This window comes from Sturnira hondurensis, unplaced genomic scaffold (assembly GCF_014824575.4).
Source record: "Sturnira hondurensis isolate 20B ecotype Veracruz unplaced genomic scaffold, ASM1482457v3 Scaffold0010600, whole genome shotgun sequence".
In the NCBI taxonomy this organism is placed as follows: domain Eukaryota; kingdom Metazoa; phylum Chordata; class Mammalia; order Chiroptera; family Phyllostomidae; genus Sturnira; species Sturnira hondurensis.
This window is the reverse complement of record NW_028083231.1, coordinates 640,100-655,697: the sequence shown is the minus strand read 5'-3', so window position 1 is coordinate 655,697 and position 15,598 is coordinate 640,100. Positions and strand designations below refer to the sequence as shown.

At 44.9% G+C, this 15,598-nt stretch overlaps 1 protein-coding gene across 2 annotated transcripts in view; it reads right to left on the bottom strand.

The window, feature by feature from the left end:
- The window catches only part of IDS (iduronate 2-sulfatase), a 43,989-nt gene extending 29,111 nt beyond the window's left edge, over positions 1 to 14,878 (bottom strand). The window contains exons 1-6 of one of the 2 annotated variants that reach the window (XM_037059262.1): positions 14,658 to 14,878; positions 14,020 to 14,156; positions 13,223 to 13,400; positions 10,368 to 10,456; positions 7,045 to 7,245; positions 5,375 to 5,545 (exon numbers count right to left, since the gene is read on the bottom strand). In XM_037059262.1, the coding sequence (XP_036915157.1) occupies positions 5,375 to 5,545; positions 7,045 to 7,245; positions 10,368 to 10,456; positions 13,223 to 13,400; positions 14,020 to 14,156; positions 14,658 to 14,739 (858 nt within the window). In that variant the 5' untranslated portion in view covers positions 14,740 to 14,878. The remainder of the gene's footprint in view (positions 1 to 5,374; positions 5,546 to 7,044; positions 7,246 to 10,367; positions 10,457 to 13,222; positions 13,401 to 14,019; positions 14,157 to 14,657) is intronic. The other variant, XM_037059261.1, reaches the window with a different exon arrangement.
- Positions 14,879 to 15,598: the final 720 nt, after the last annotated feature.

Below are 15,598 nucleotides of genomic sequence, written 5' to 3'. Positions count from 1 at the left end.
GGGGCATAAAACAACAGAAATGTGTCCTCTCCTAGTTGTGGAGGCCAGAAGTCTGAAATCAGGGTGTCCACCGGGCCATTCTCTCTCTGATATTTCAAGGGGAGGGTCTTGCCTCTCCCAGCTTCTGGTGGTAACAGCAGCCCCTGGCAAACCTTGCATTGCAGCTGTAGTGCTCCAATCCTGCCTCTGTCTTCACATGCAATCCTTCCCTTCTCTCCTCTTCTCATAAAGACACCAGTCAAATTGAATCAGGGCCCACCCTACTTCAGTAGAACCTCATCTTAACTGTTACATCTATAACAACCCTAGTTCCAAATAAGGCCATATTCTGAGCTACTGGGTGTTAGGACTTCAACATGTCTTCTTGAGGGACACAATTTAACTTACAACAACATCAGTGTGTGGCCCTTTTCTCTGACCACTGTCTAACCCAGCAGAAGACAGCAACTGCTTATCCTCATGGACTCCAGCTGTCATGTGAGTCTCATTCCTAACAAATCCACAGCTGACAAGAGAGCAATTGAGGGACAAGAGAGCAGCACACCCTCCATGGTCTCTAAACCCAAGCAAGAGGAACTTTGGGAGCAGCCAAGCCAAGCACTGATGTAAAACAGCCATGGCCCCTTCTGGAATGTCTCCCCTCCCAACCTTGTTCACAAATATTAAAGAAAAAGATGAACCTCCCTCCCCCAACAAGTGTGAGATATAAGGGGGTCACTGACATATCAGAGCAGCCACAGCTTCCACCATCTTATTAGCTGGACCACCTGGCTTCTTTTCTTACTGCCAGCTGAGAACAAACATGAGACTCACCCATTCTCTCTACAAGGTAAAGATGACAGATATTCATCCAACAACCTTCTAGGAGGATTATGCTGAACTCCAGCCTACTTCAACTTTCTACTAGATAAAGGCCTTCAGTCTGTAACTTGGGGAACTTTAATCCTCCTGGGGATCAAAGACACCTGTGAGGATGGCTGTGTCCTATTCAAGAATATGCCCTCCTTCCTATACTGGCCCCTGGAGATAGGGAAAGGAGCAGATGTGGTCCTTACTCTTAACAAGTCACCTGCCCAATAAAGATAACAGCTTGGAGACTAGAAAATGCATGTTACTAGTGGGGCCCAGGTATGACATGAGAATGAGCCCTGAAGTCAGCTTTGGGAAATCAAGGAAGGCTTCACAGAGGAGTAAGCATTTGAAAGGGGTGCTGGCAGTCAGACAATTTAGGGTAAGATACTGTAAACAGGAGCAGCAAAGGATAGGATGGGACAAAGTCACCAGAGCAGAGTGTGTTTGGGGTCAGTGAGCTGGCTGCTGTGGCTGGAGAATGAAACAAGAGGGCCAAGCAGGTCAGGGAGGATGCTGAAAAGGCAAGTCAGGGCCAAATGATCCAGACCTGGTGGGTCCATCCAAGGAGTGAAAGTCGTATTCTGGAGACAAAGGAAGGCACTGAAGCTGTTCAGGGTGAGGAGCCAATATGGTCAGGGCTGCAGATCAACATGAGTCCTCAGGCAATAGCCCAGAGCAGATTCCAGGGACTCAAGGAAAAATGACACTGTATTAGTATTGGGCACACAAGAAGATCTCAACAGATATTTGTTAAACAAATAACACCAAGACCCACTATACTGGTCAAGAAAGACATGGTGAAGAAGCAAGAGGCAAATACAGAGTTGAGAAGAATTGGGGAAACCAAATAGGAGTGGGGAAGGGGAGGGGGCAACAAGGGGAAGGAGATGAGGACTCCAGGGGTGACTAGGTTTCTTATTCAGCTGGTGGCATGACTCAGTGGCATGGGGTAGCACAAAAGGAGGGAGAAAAGCAAGAGCAAGAGTGTGGCCATTTGGGGCCTATGGCCCTGAGGTCACCATGGGCAGTGACTCTTGTAGACAAAAGGACAGACATGTCTGAAAATCAGAAGCGAAACCAGGGCTGGAGGATTAGTTCAGCATGGTTCACCTAAGCCTAGCTGGGGAGGAGGGGCAGAAAGTAGACAGTGGGGTCCCTGGGGCTGATCTTGGGTTGCAGCACTCCTGAATGGCAGATGCAGGAAAAGTGGTTTGCCATGAGAACTGAAGTACACCAGGATGTGGACATTTCCAGAAAGGGTGGCACTGGTCAACAAGTGAGGAAGCAGCAGAAACTCAGGGAAGGTCACATCCACAAGATAGATTTTATTTGCCAAGAAAGTTAGTGCTGACTCAGATGACAGAACTCTTTAGTGGGTTGCAGAGGCAGAAGGCTCCATAAAGGCATACCAAGAATGGACAGACAGTGAGGGCACAGACACAGCCAGAACAGACCATGTTTCACTCATTATCCCTTGAAGAGCAGGTGAAAAAATAGGAAGGGAGAACTAACAGGCAAGAGCAAGGGAGGCAGGATTTTTGAAGATGGGATGGATACAAGCAGCTGTAGAAGCTGATGAGGAAAGGAGACATGGCTTGTAGATGTTGGAATAAAGGGGAAAGGTGTTGGGGAGAAGTCAAGTCCTTGCTGCTTTTCTTATAAGACTAGGGAGAAGGCCACTAGTCCAGCACACATGTACACATGATTCTGGCTACTGGTGAGGGAGACTATTAATAGCACTATTTTCCACACATCTGCTGGGTACCATCTAATCCTCTCAAACACCCTTTAAGTGAGCATTACTATTCCCATATTACACAGGAGAACTCAGAAGCTCAGAGAAGTTGATTAACTTGCCTAGAGACACAGAGCTGGCAAGGAGCACAGCCTAGATGTGTACTCACATCTGTCTTGTGCATTCCCCTCTCTCAGACTGTTCACCAGCCTCCATTTTTAAAACAGGAAGTGCAATAATCACTGAGAGACCAGGCAGAGGAGAATGCGGGGCAGAGGGGCCTGAGGGGTTGAAGGGAGCTGAGCCTTTACCACACAGGACTGCTGGGACTGGAAGCTGGGCATGGGTGTCTTTGCCTCATGGCTGCATGGATTCCCTCAAGATTTAGACTTTAGAGCAGAGGTGGTGGCTGAACTATCCCATGATCGGGGTACTGCAGGTAGGACAGGGATAAATAGACAAGGACTGAGGCGCTGAGAAGAAAAATAAGTGACCTGCCACAGGGTATGGGCTATTTAAGGAAAGAGTGAAGTCCAAAAGGACCTAGTCACTGTGGGAAAGTAGGAATCCACATATTGGCAATCCAAGAGAGCTCTGTGTGGCAAATGAGGGCATGGAGTAAGGGAGTTGCAAAAAGAGAGACGGTGGTCAGGAAGTGACAAAGGAGGAGCAGACCTGGGAGATGACAAACTTCCAGGTGTAGCCCTGAGATGTCTGGTTCACACAAAGCTCAGTTAAAAGGCTGGGGACTAAAGAGGGAACAGGACTGAGACCCTCAGGAAAGGAATGAGATGGGGTTTGGGCAGAGAACGCCAAAACTGCAAGAGGACAGTGAGCAGGGCCCCCATTTCAAGTGAATGTGGGACAGGGACCAGCACATGAGCATTCCAGGGAGGTCCTCTGGGCCATGCTTTCAACTTTGTGTGCAACTGGGCAGCAACATCACCAATGGATGGAGGACAAGAAAAATTTGAAGGAGCCCTCACCAGGCAGCTGACACTGTCCTAGATGCTTTCACATGTTCACTATAGTTCCCACTGAATACCTCCAAAGTAGGTGTTCTCAGAGAAAACTTTTCTTCATCTAGTTTCTATTTTACAGATAAGAGACCTAACGTTGCAATAGGTAAAATGACTTGACAGAGGTCATGCAGCTGGTATGGGGTAAAACAGAAATTTGAACCCAGACTGTTTGGAACCAACAAAATAAACCATGGGATTTTGACATTACACACTCACTTCTCACTAGCTGTGTGATCTGAAGCAAGTCACCACACCTCCCTGTCTTTAATTTCCTCACCTAGACAGCAGAGATAGTCGACACCTCATTAGGTTCCCATGGAGACCAAAATAAAGAACACACATAAAATGCTGAGCATCCTTCCTGGCATACAGCCCATTTTAAAGAGTCATTTTAGGTGACCATCACTAACAAGATGTCAATTTCTGCCTCAGACTTATAATTCAAGTAACCTCACTATCAGAATCCCTACAAATGGAAATTAGGAACCAAAGAAATTGATGAATCCACTGCTTTCCAAACTCTCACCACTGCCATCTGAAACTCAGGAATCAGATGTGAGTGAGAAACACATCCCTCACCACCCAAACTCAGGAACAAACTGTGTGTGAGCAGCAAGAGATACCTGTACATTATGTTTTGTTGTGAACTATACCCTATAGCAGTGGTTCTCAAACTTTTGTGTACATAAGTGTCAGCCCTGTGCTTTTTATGGAAATGCAGGTTCTTGACCTCCACCTCCAGCTTCAAGTTCCCTAAGTATAAATGAGGTCAGGACTCTGAACTTCTAATGAACCCTCATGGTGACTCTGATGCATGTGGTCCAGGAATAATATTTTTTAAATATTTTATTTATTTATCTTTTAGAGAGGAAGGGAAGGAGAGGAGAGAAGCATCAATGTATGGTTGCCTCTCATGGGTCCCCCGCTGGGAACTGGCCTGCAACCCAGGCATGTGCCCTAATGGGAATTGAACCACGATCCTCTAGTTCGCAGGCCCACGCTCAATCCACTGAACAACACCAGCCAGGGCCAGGAATAACATTTTTAAAGCAAAGCCCTCTTCCTTCTACTGTAGACTGCCTATTGGAATATTCACGTGGTAATGTGGAATATTCCAGAAATGTCATTATGTCATTGGTCAGCATGTCTTCTGCTATCCAGAGAGAAGGTAACTGATGAGTCAATGTGAAGACTTTAACTCCATGTCTGCTTCAACCCCCACATCATGGCAAAGGGAAACCACACATTGCAGCTGGATAGAACTGGCTACGTTGGTGCCCCCCTCCATCTGCACCAAGATCCTGCTCACCAAGTTACCCCTTGAGAGTGGTTGTGCCTGTGTTGCATTTCCTCAGATGGGACCTGCAAGTACCAGAAAACTGAGTGTTCTGGGCTGCACAGGAGTTGCCCACCACCCAGTAACTGATGAACTGTCACCTAGATTAAATAGCATCCTCCATGAGTTAGTAGTGAACATCCAGGACTCGTCCCCACCCCTGTGCCCACATCCAGAGAGTCACCAAATCTAATTATGCCCTTTTCTTTAGAAGTGGAGACACTAACTGGGAGACTCTATCCATCCAGCACTCCCCATGTCCTAAATGCCTCCAGACCACCCTGACCCCAGCACTTTGCAAGATACTTTACACAGAGAAGTTTCTTCATAAGACATGATGGATGGAGTAGTATCCATTGAGTAAAGTGGCATAACCAGTGACATCATGCCATAAGTGCCCAATATTTCCCAAAAATATGTCCTTGGTACCTGAAAGTCCACAGGAATTGGGCCATAGGGAACACTTAGGTTTAAAGCTTGGATGTCTTCCCGCAGCCTCATGTCCATCCAAGGGTTATAGGCCACAGGAGGGAGGCCAGCAGGGACTTGGGGATCAGGAGCCAGGGTGATGTTTTCCAAGGGGTACAACTTCTGAAACTCCTTGGGAGAAAGCACACAAAGCCAACAAGTTGTCACTCTTTTGGCAAAGGTACAAGGCTTAGAGTCTATTGGCATTTATATTACCTTTTCTCTAAGCCTGCGATGCATTTACATGGTGGCTCACTAACATTGCTGAGGTATTTCCTTCACCTTAAAGTCAGATATTAAGTCACTATCACAAGATGTCAATAGTAGTAAAATAATGCAACTTGTTTTCTACAGAGTAGTGACACCTCTCTTCTCTCATACAAATCATGCCTTCTTGTTCCTATCTTGACCTAAAGTTATGGAGAGATGTTGTCAGTCCCCAAACAACCCTCAGGTTTGGCAATTCACTGGGCCTCAGCACACAGTCACATTCATGGCTATGACTGGTTACAGGAAAAGGAGATCAAACATATTCAGCAAAGAGAAGAGCCACATGAATGAAGTCTGGGGAAAACCAGGCACAAGCTTCCAGAGTCCTCTCCTGGTTAAGTCACACAGAATGTGCTTAAATTCCGCCAACAATGAGTTGTGTGATGACATGTATGAAGTGTTGCTACCAGGGGAGCTCATTAAAGCTTTTGCACCCAGAGTTTTAACTGGGGCTGTTTTGCTTGTGCATATAAAACTTCTAGACTCCAAGCAGGAAGGCAGGATTTTGCATAAATGGTTTAGGTATAGTGAGCCACTCATGAGTTCTGGGAATGGTAGGAGCACACCAGAGACCCAAGTTCCCCGCCAAGGGTCAAGCTTATAAGCAGGACTTCCAAAGAAGAACTTGTGCAACCTCTTTTTTGCACAACAGAAGTGAGACTCACTTCATTGAGGGGCTGACAGCTCCTGCTAGGAAAGTGAGATCCCCTGGGCCAATCAAAGCAAGATACCAGCAGCATCAAAGAACATGTCTTCTGGTCTCAACTTTCATCACAACTAAGGGATATTCTTTTCAAAGTCAAAAGAATGGGCTGCTTAAGCCCAGGAAAAACATGATAGGGAAAAGCTGGAAAAAAAACAGATTATAATCTTTCAATGATATACATGCAAGCATAGGATTTGAGTCTCCAACTAGAAATGCAGTGCCCTGTGTGTAAGAGGTCTGACCCAAGAGGCTCTATAGGAAAGTCAGTTACTAAAGAGGGATTCACATTCCCTGGAACTGTGTCCCATGGACCATCCCCTACTGCAGGCTTTGACAGCTCTGATTCACTTCTCTGTGATGATCTCACCAACCAACCCAGCATTTACTCAGTGAGTTCAAGCAAAGAAAATAAAATCTTCCAGTGAGGGAAATTAGAAAGCCAAGCACTTCTAAGATTCTTGTATGTCCTAAGTCTACTACTTAGCCTTGACCTCTGAACCCCATCTTCACACTATTGAGTATACTAGTATCATCAGGCATCTCTGATGACCAGTGATGGCAGGATGTGGTCACCTTGACTACAGAAATACCCCTCCTTTAACAAATGATACAGATGTCATAGCCGTATTGGATAATCCCTCAGCCAGTTTTTCACCTTGGGGTATCTGAAGGGTATGTGTGGCTTGTGATACCCAACAGCCAGGAAGAAAGGACTAGCAGATGTTTTCATTTTTTCCAACAATTTTATGGCTTGCTTGGTGCTCTGCTTGTCAGGCAAGGTACCCTCGGGTATATCTGCCATATCCACAGGGCAAATCAGGTTGGCATGGAGTTTTCCATCCGGCCCCCTGCATGTCTTTCAAAACAAAACATAAAACATCAGCTTTTTAAATGCAAGAAACAGAAGTCATGAATGTTACACACACAATGTATTTAACATTCATACCAGCAGCCCATTAAGTATTAGTCATTCAGGACAGGCACACAGCAAGTAAGAACTAAAACAGAGAAGTGTTTCTTCTTTTCCAGGGAGGAGACAGAAATCAACCAGCACTTACCTCCTTGCTATAAACTTGTCTCTAGGTCATAATTAAAAGAAACCCAAGTAAACTAATAATGAAAAAATCCATCTTCAACTCAACAATAAAAATGAGCCAATTAAAAAATGGGAAAAGGACTTCAATAGATAGAGATTTCTTCAAAGAAAACATACAAATGGTCAATAAGCACACATAAAGATGCTTAATATCTTTAGTCACCATGGAAATGGACATCAAAACTGCAATAAGATAATCACTCATACCCACTAGGATGGCTATAATTTTTTAAAAGATTTTACTTATTTATTTTTAGAAAGGGGAAGGGAGGGAGAAAGAGAAGAAGAGAAACATCAATGTGTGGTTGCTTCTTGCATGCCTCCTACTTGGGAACTGGCCCACATAACCAAGGCATGTGCTCTGACTGGGAATCAAACTGGCGACCCTTTGGTTTGCAGGCCAATGCTCAATCCACTGAGCCACACCAATTGAGGGCGGATGGCTATAATTTCTTTAAATGGAAAATAACAAGTGTTGCCAAGGATGTGGAGAAATTGGAATCCTCATACATTCATTGTTGGTTGGAATGTAAAATGATGCAGCTCCTTTGAAAAACACTCTGGCAGTTCTTTAAACAATTACATATAGAATTATTATATAACTCAGCAATTCTGCTCCTAGGTGTATACCAAAAAGTAAAATCCTAAGTCCACACAAACTCTTGACCCAGCAATTCTTCCCAAGAGAACTGAAAACTTAAGTCCATAGAAAAGTTTGCTAGAACAGGTCAACTAAGCCCTTATTATATGAAATGCTAAAGGGACTTATATAAGAAAAAGATGATGAAAAATATTAACAGTGAAAGGACAGCAAACTCACAGTTATTAACAACCACACCTAAAACAAAAGCAAACCAAGAGGACAGCTAGATCAGGAGTGGAACCATAGAAATGAAGAACACATGGAGGGTTAGAAATAGGGGGGTGGGAGGGGGAGAAGGGGGGAGAAGGCACAGAAAATAGCATAGATGGTAGGTAGAAAATAGATAGGGGGGAGGGCGAGAATAGTGGGGGAAATATAGAATCTAAAGAACTTGAGACACGTGGTTATAAACTAAGAGGGGGAGAAGGGTGGGGGAGGGAGGGTGCAGGTGGAGGGGAATGAAGGGGGGGAATAGAACAACTGTAATGGTATAATCAATAAAATATATTTTTAAAAAAGTTTGTGCATGAATGTTATAGCAGCTTTATTCACAGCAGCCAAAAAGTGGAAACAACACAAATGTCCATTAACTGATGAATGGATAAATAAAATGTATTCAATCATACAATGGAATACTATTTGACTATAAACAGTAATGAAGCTCTAATCCACGCTATGACAAGAACCTCAAAAACACTATGCTAAGTGAAAGAAGCCAGACACAAAAGGCCATATACTATATGATTCCATTTATACAAAATATCCAGAATAGGAAAATCCAAAGAGAAAGAAAGCAGATCAGTTGTTACCACAGGCTGGGGGTTGAGAGGAAATTGGGAGTGAATAATAATGGATACAAGGCTATTTTGGAGGATAATGAAAATGGTCTTAAATTGATTCTAATAATGGTTGCACAACTCTATGATTATACTAAAAATCATTGAATTGTACACTCTAACGTGTGATTTTTTATGGTATATAAATTATATCTAAAAAATTTTTAACAAAAGGAAAAATCTGTCTTCAATTTCAAAGAAAGATTAAGGATTGTAAATGACAGGGTCTCAGTCAACTAGATAAGGTGACAGTCCATGAAAATCCAAAATTTTCAACTACATCATGCACAGAATGGAATCTACTGCTTTATTTCCCAAAGTGGCCATGGTGGCCAAAGGCCAAAGTCAGTTTTGACTATGATTTCTACCTCACAAAGACCCAGAGGAAGTAGCAACTACTGCTCCATCTCAAGGAATGATGTCCTTCCACAGGCTACTTTGTTCACCCTGCCCCAGGAATGGACAGCCCAGCACCTGACTCTCAGTACCTACGCCCCTCTACATGACCCACAGCATTCACGGGGGATTTTGTAGTCAGATCCACCATTTTGAGAACAAATGTGCAGGGTGGGAAACAGTGGTCTGGCATTTGAGAAGTCACTAAAAAGTAGCAAGATGGGAATAGAGGGATTGAGATGGGGTCTTCTAATCTCATTCTATTAATATCCAAGGCACAAGTCAAATGTCAGAGTCCTTAGCTTTCACTGTATTTTGCAATAGAAAGTTATCAAGAATTTATAATACTCCTCTGCACCACACCATCCCCCACAAGTCTATAGCCTTCTCCACATAATATCTCTAAAAACCTGTAAGGAGCATGTCATTTCTCATTCCTGCAGCTGGTCTTCTGAATTTCTTAAATTATGGGCTTTAGTTTCATTTAAACACTGGGGATGCCAAGATTAAGTTTAAGTTTCTTTGTATATTCCTTTTTGTTCTATATTGCCCTAAAATTGTAAAACCCCTAACAAAGCACCTGAACATAGCCATTAGGCCTGACACAGACAGACAGATGGTATGCCTTTCTTAGGACCTTGGTTGACGTTCCTGGAGCACAGGTCTCTCTTCTCATTTCCATGTCTCTGCATTCTCCTACAACCCTCATCACCGAGTCTTATCCAGAATGAGCACTAAGGAACTATTAAATGAGTTTTAGACACTTGAACATAAGGTTCTAGAACAAGACATGCCCACCAGGTTCTAAAACAAAGTCACCTTTCCATTGGACCTAATGCCAAAGATCACAACACTTGTCTGCCAAGTCCTGATCACCAAAAAAACCCACAAACCTCAATGGATAACTGGCTTGGAAGAAGGTATAGTATACATGATAGTTCGACTTAAATTACTATACAGGGGAAAAGGGGTTCCTTTTGAGAACTGTATCCCTTCCACATCCTTACCTTAGTATTTTCATACTTTTCAGAGGAGGGATGATAAGGTGGAACAGACCAGCTATATGGAGAATCATCACTATGATTAGAAGATATTCCTTGAGGGGGAAAAGAAGAAAGTCATTAAATAAACTATGGACCATCTTTCAATGCCCTCCCCACCCAAAGTTAAAACTTTGTAAACAATTGGGGAAGAATCATCTCCCCTCTTTGGGTCTCAGTTATTTTATCTATAAAATCAAGAGCTTAGGCCATATGATAAGAAGCCCCTTTAAAGCCAACTCTCTCTAGGTTTCTATTTTAGTATTAAGCATCTGACCTCCCACTCTTTTAAGCCCTAGCAGTTCATGATAGGCTCTGAGGAAGAAACCTAAAAGGGTGAGTGACTGAGATCAGCCAGCCTGCTAGAGCAACACAGACATGCAGAGCCCTTGCTGGAGCCTCTCACCAGCCCTAAGAAGGAGATAGCAGAGGCATCGGCACCATCATGGGTAACTGGGGAGGGGGAGGGTCAGAGATGGTTGGGGCTCTACCCAGTGCCAACCAGATATCAGCTGAATGAGCGTGGACTTCAATCCATGCCTTAGAACTCCAGGTTCAGTGCTCATTCATGAAGCACAAACCCACTCCTAAGCTCAGTAGTTAACATCCAATTTGGGAAGACGAAATAATAATGTGTGAAACCAAGGAGGGGCTGCCAGCTATATAGAGAGCAAAGGTGCTGTGTTAAGTGTGGGAGGCCCAAGGCACAGAGGTGATGTGGGTCCAGTGATGGTTGGCAATGAGTAAGCAAGGCTTGTAAGGGGTCTGAAGGGAAGTTCTACCTATGGGATAAGCCAGGAGGAGCAGAGTGTTGTACAGTCAGAACAGTCAGGGGAGAAAGAGCATTACCAGCAGTGACACACTGGGGGACAGTGGATGGAAGACTCGTCAGCACAGTAAGCCCAGTGGATACCGCACAGGCCACTGACATACTTGGATTCAAATCCCAGCACTGCCCCTTAGTATTTGTGTAGTCTTGGGCAAGACACTTCACCTCTGTGAGCCTCAATTTCCTCCTCAGGAAATAATGACTATGATAAAAATCTACCTTGCATTGTGTTGAAAGGATTAAAGGAGAAGCCAGCACAATAAGTGGCACATACCTAACATTCAATCAATGGTAGCTGCTGTCATCCTGGACAGGTTCTGTCCTGACAGAAAAAGGACCCAATTGAAAAATATGTTTCCACAAGGACTACAGGCAAAGTTTTTGTTCTATGGCTAACACACAGTGCTTATAGCCTGATCCCAAAATCTAACCATCCAATGGGAGGCCAAACAATACCATTCAGGCCTTGTCTGGCTTACCTTCTTGAAACATGATCACCCTCCTGCTGGATTTCTTTCTCTCCCCAAAACTGTCTTTTTCCTCCAGCTACACTGAGACAGGGGTTATTATAATATGAGTACTAATTACAGAAAGTTTTCTTAATGGTGGGCTTTTGGTTATACAACATGATTTTTGACAGATTCACCTTCAAAAGTGAGCCCAACCACTTTTGGGCCAACCATAAGTTACTTTCAACCTAGACTGGTCAGCTGGGTTCCATAAGAAGGCTGCTGGTCCTGCCAATGTAAGCAATGAGAAAAAAGAAAGCTACTGAAAATGTTCAAATTATAGCCCCTAATGATAAGCAATGTGGTCCATACAGAGCTTGAGTTTTCAATGTACTTTCACACTCTTGGACTACCAGCATTGAGGTGCTCCGCTGGAAGGTAATCAAGGCAGCTACAATCCCAGCTTCCCAGAGAAGGAATCTGAGACTCAGAGGGTAAATTATTTGCTCAAGGTCAACTATACAGCTAAGAAGTGGCAGAGCTGGGACTGGAAGCCAGGAGCCCAAATTCTTGGTGGCACTACCATCAACAGTTCACTCTGCCCCCAGAGATATTCTTCCCAGCTGAATGCGTGACAGACAGCAAAGACCTGAGAACAACTTGGACTAAAGTACAGTACATGTATATATTAGACTTCTGTACTGTCATTTAAAAAATAAACTTTGCAATTAAGAGTAACTAAAGGGGAAAATTTTGTTTAAAAAAATCACAACACAAAATTATATGTACAGAAATATCTCCAATAAGAATAATAGTGTGCCCAGAAGATAGTGGACATCGAATACAGCTCCCAGCAGGGTGCTGTGATTACAAGTGATTTACATTTAGTTTATACTTTCCCTTTTTACCAACTTTTTGTCAAGTAATCATGCAATTCTTCTGTAAGTTAAAAAGAAGGCTCAGAGTTAGTCTGTGCTTCAGCATTCTCACTTTGGCATTAAAGAAAGTCAGTTCATCAGGGGATGTTGAAAGTCAAAACTGACAGCCCCTGACACCCTATAGGTCCTGGATACCAGCTTACACTGCTCTTACTGACCTAATTCACAGACCTTAAGCAGCAACACCTTTCTTGGGAAAGACAGCAACAACAGCTGGCCAAATGGGACATCCTCAGATATTGTAACCCTTAAACTCCCAACTTTACTAACAGGGACCCTGGGGAACAAAGGCATAGAGCTAGAACCTCACCCAACACTGTCACCTCCCCACCCAGTTCACTCCCTTCTACACCATGAGCTGACAGAACCAAACAGTACCAGGGCTAACTTCTGAATGTAAGAAAAACTCCTTCTATCCCTTTTTACTTTGGGTGAGAACATGAAGCCAGGTTGAGAAGTTAAGACTTTGCAAAAAGTAAGCAATGAATAATAAGGTGTCTACCCAGTCCCAAGAGCCTCTCCAGAGGTAGCCCCAACCCCAGTACAGGATCCCCTGTGCTTGGGCATGAAACAAAAAGAACTCAGACTTTGGACAGCAAGCAGTACCAGGGTGAAAGACTTTTCCAACCGACATGGTCACATAGCCATTCTCCTTGAAGTACTGGGGGATGGTGGAGAAGTTTCCAGCCTGTACTCTCCAGTAGGAATTGAAGTCATATAGGCGTGTGGTGTCAGGTCTCCTCCCGGTGAGGAACGACACTCGGCTTGGGGCACACACTGCTTGCTGTTAGGGAGAAGAAGCAGAGGGAAACACTATCAGAGAAAAATAGTCTGGGAGCTAAATGGTAATCAGAGAACCTCCAGAGTCCTTAGCAAACAGCTTGGCTGAATCATGCAGATCTGAAAGCCAAACAGCGGGATTTGGGTCTTACCCAGTCACCAAAAATGTCTCCCAGGAAAGAGGGAGGAAGAACTCAGCCCCTCAAACCAGCAGATGATTTTGTCCTCCTTCTACACGGTTGTCCCTCACAGGTGCACAGAGTGGGTAATGGTCCTGGCTGTGGCCCCGTGAAGGGGTTCAGGAAGAAGTGATGCCATGGCAACTATCAAGGATAGTTGGCAGGTCTGAGGGTGACATTCTGCAGTACTCCTTCCTGCTCAGCCCCAGGCAACCTATTCTTCGGAGAATGAAGCTGGTCAGGACCATCCTAAGGAGAGGACCCCTTGAAAACACAGTCTTCCTTGTCAGTGGACAACCAGGTTATATCAATGTCATTTTCCAGATGACACTTCTCTCTGATAGAGATGCTCAGCACAATCAGTGCCATCTAACAACTGCTGAGGCAAGCCCCCACCCCTCAGCATACAGGACACACATCCACACCTAAGGACTCCAGACATACCTGGGCAAAGGCATTCTGGAAGAGGAGACTGTGGGATGCCAGTTGGTCGATGTTCGGGGACTTTATGAGCTTGTCCCCATAACAGCCCAGGGAGAGGCGCAGGTCATCCACAATTATTAGAAGGACATTCAGAGTATCTGCATGGGAGGGTGGGGCTTCAATGAGATGACCTGCACTGACACTGAACCTTCCACTCACGGTAGATGCTAGAGTACTGAAAGAGCCAAGGCTGTACCCTCCACCCTGACAACCCAGCTAACCAAGCCAGGGATGGTGGGAGAGGGTAAACAGAAGAAGCCCCAGTCTTAGGTGGCAGGGTGAGGCTTTAGCCATAGCCTCGGGCCTGAATGAGGGAGGGAAAGAGGAAGGGATCAAGAGAGAAAGAGGGAGGGAAGTACAGAGGAAAGGAAAGATGGATTTAGGGAGGGACAGAAATGTGGATGGAAGGAAGAAAATACAGTGGGTGGGAGGGATGAAAGGATGGGTGTAAGGATGAACTGGTGGGAGAAATGAAAAAGGAACAATATGAGGAAGGAAGCTAGGGAGGAAAGGATGGAGGTAGTGAGGGAAGAATGGAAGGGATCTGGGAGGGGAAAAGGGGGTCCTACAATCAGGACAGGGACAGGCACAGGCATCACCTTTGGTATTGTTGCCCTGCGCCAAAACGCAGGAGCCCAGGACCAGGCTTAGCCAGAGCAGGCCCGGGTCCAGCAGCAGCATTTCTGCCTCCGTGCAGCCGCTCCAGGGCAATGGTGACAGGCCGCAGTGAAAGGGTAGAACCTCAGCCTCGGCTACTGCTGCCGCCGACTCAAACTGCCAGACAGGGTCTCCGGACCCACAGGCCTGGGTGCCGCCAGAGTGCAACTGCGCCTGCGCATTTCGTCCCCGCCCCAATTCTAGGAGGCGGGGCCTGGTGACGAGAGAGACAGACAGAGAGAGAGAGAGAGAGAGAGAGAGAGAGAGAGAGAGAGAGAGACCGTGAGACCGAGAGAGAGAGACCGAGACCCTTGTAAGCTATCTATCCTCTTTGCAGGCCTGCTGCCGGGAGTCTTTCCAGGTGTTTCCAAAGTTTTGAGATGCAACCACTGTTCTTAACCAGCAGTGTCCTGCCTCTTTAACTTAGCTCGAGTTATGCTTCTCACCTTGAGGCCCTTTATTCTTTCTATGAAAGTAACTTTTCCTTACAGATCACGCCAAATGTCCTTCGCCCTGAGCTCACTCTTTAAGAACCAGGCTTCATTAACCCCTTTCCCATGCATTTGTTCAACAAACACTAAGTACCACAGATATGTACACCAAACACTATAGGGGGCTTGCAAGTTTTAAGTCCCTGACCTTGTAGAGTTTGCAGAGAATAAATAACCAAAACAAAAAAAAACACAGAGTGGTAGTGAACATGAATGGTCTGGAGGGGAGTTGCTGCTTGTTACCTTTTGTGGAAGTGGCCATTAAAGTGACACTTGAACAAAATCTCCAAGGAGGTGAGAAAACAAGCTATGTGGGTGTCTGAAAGAAGGGTGATCTAGGCAGAGGAAGCAACCATTGTCCCAATCATGTTTGACAGTGTTAGAGGACCGGA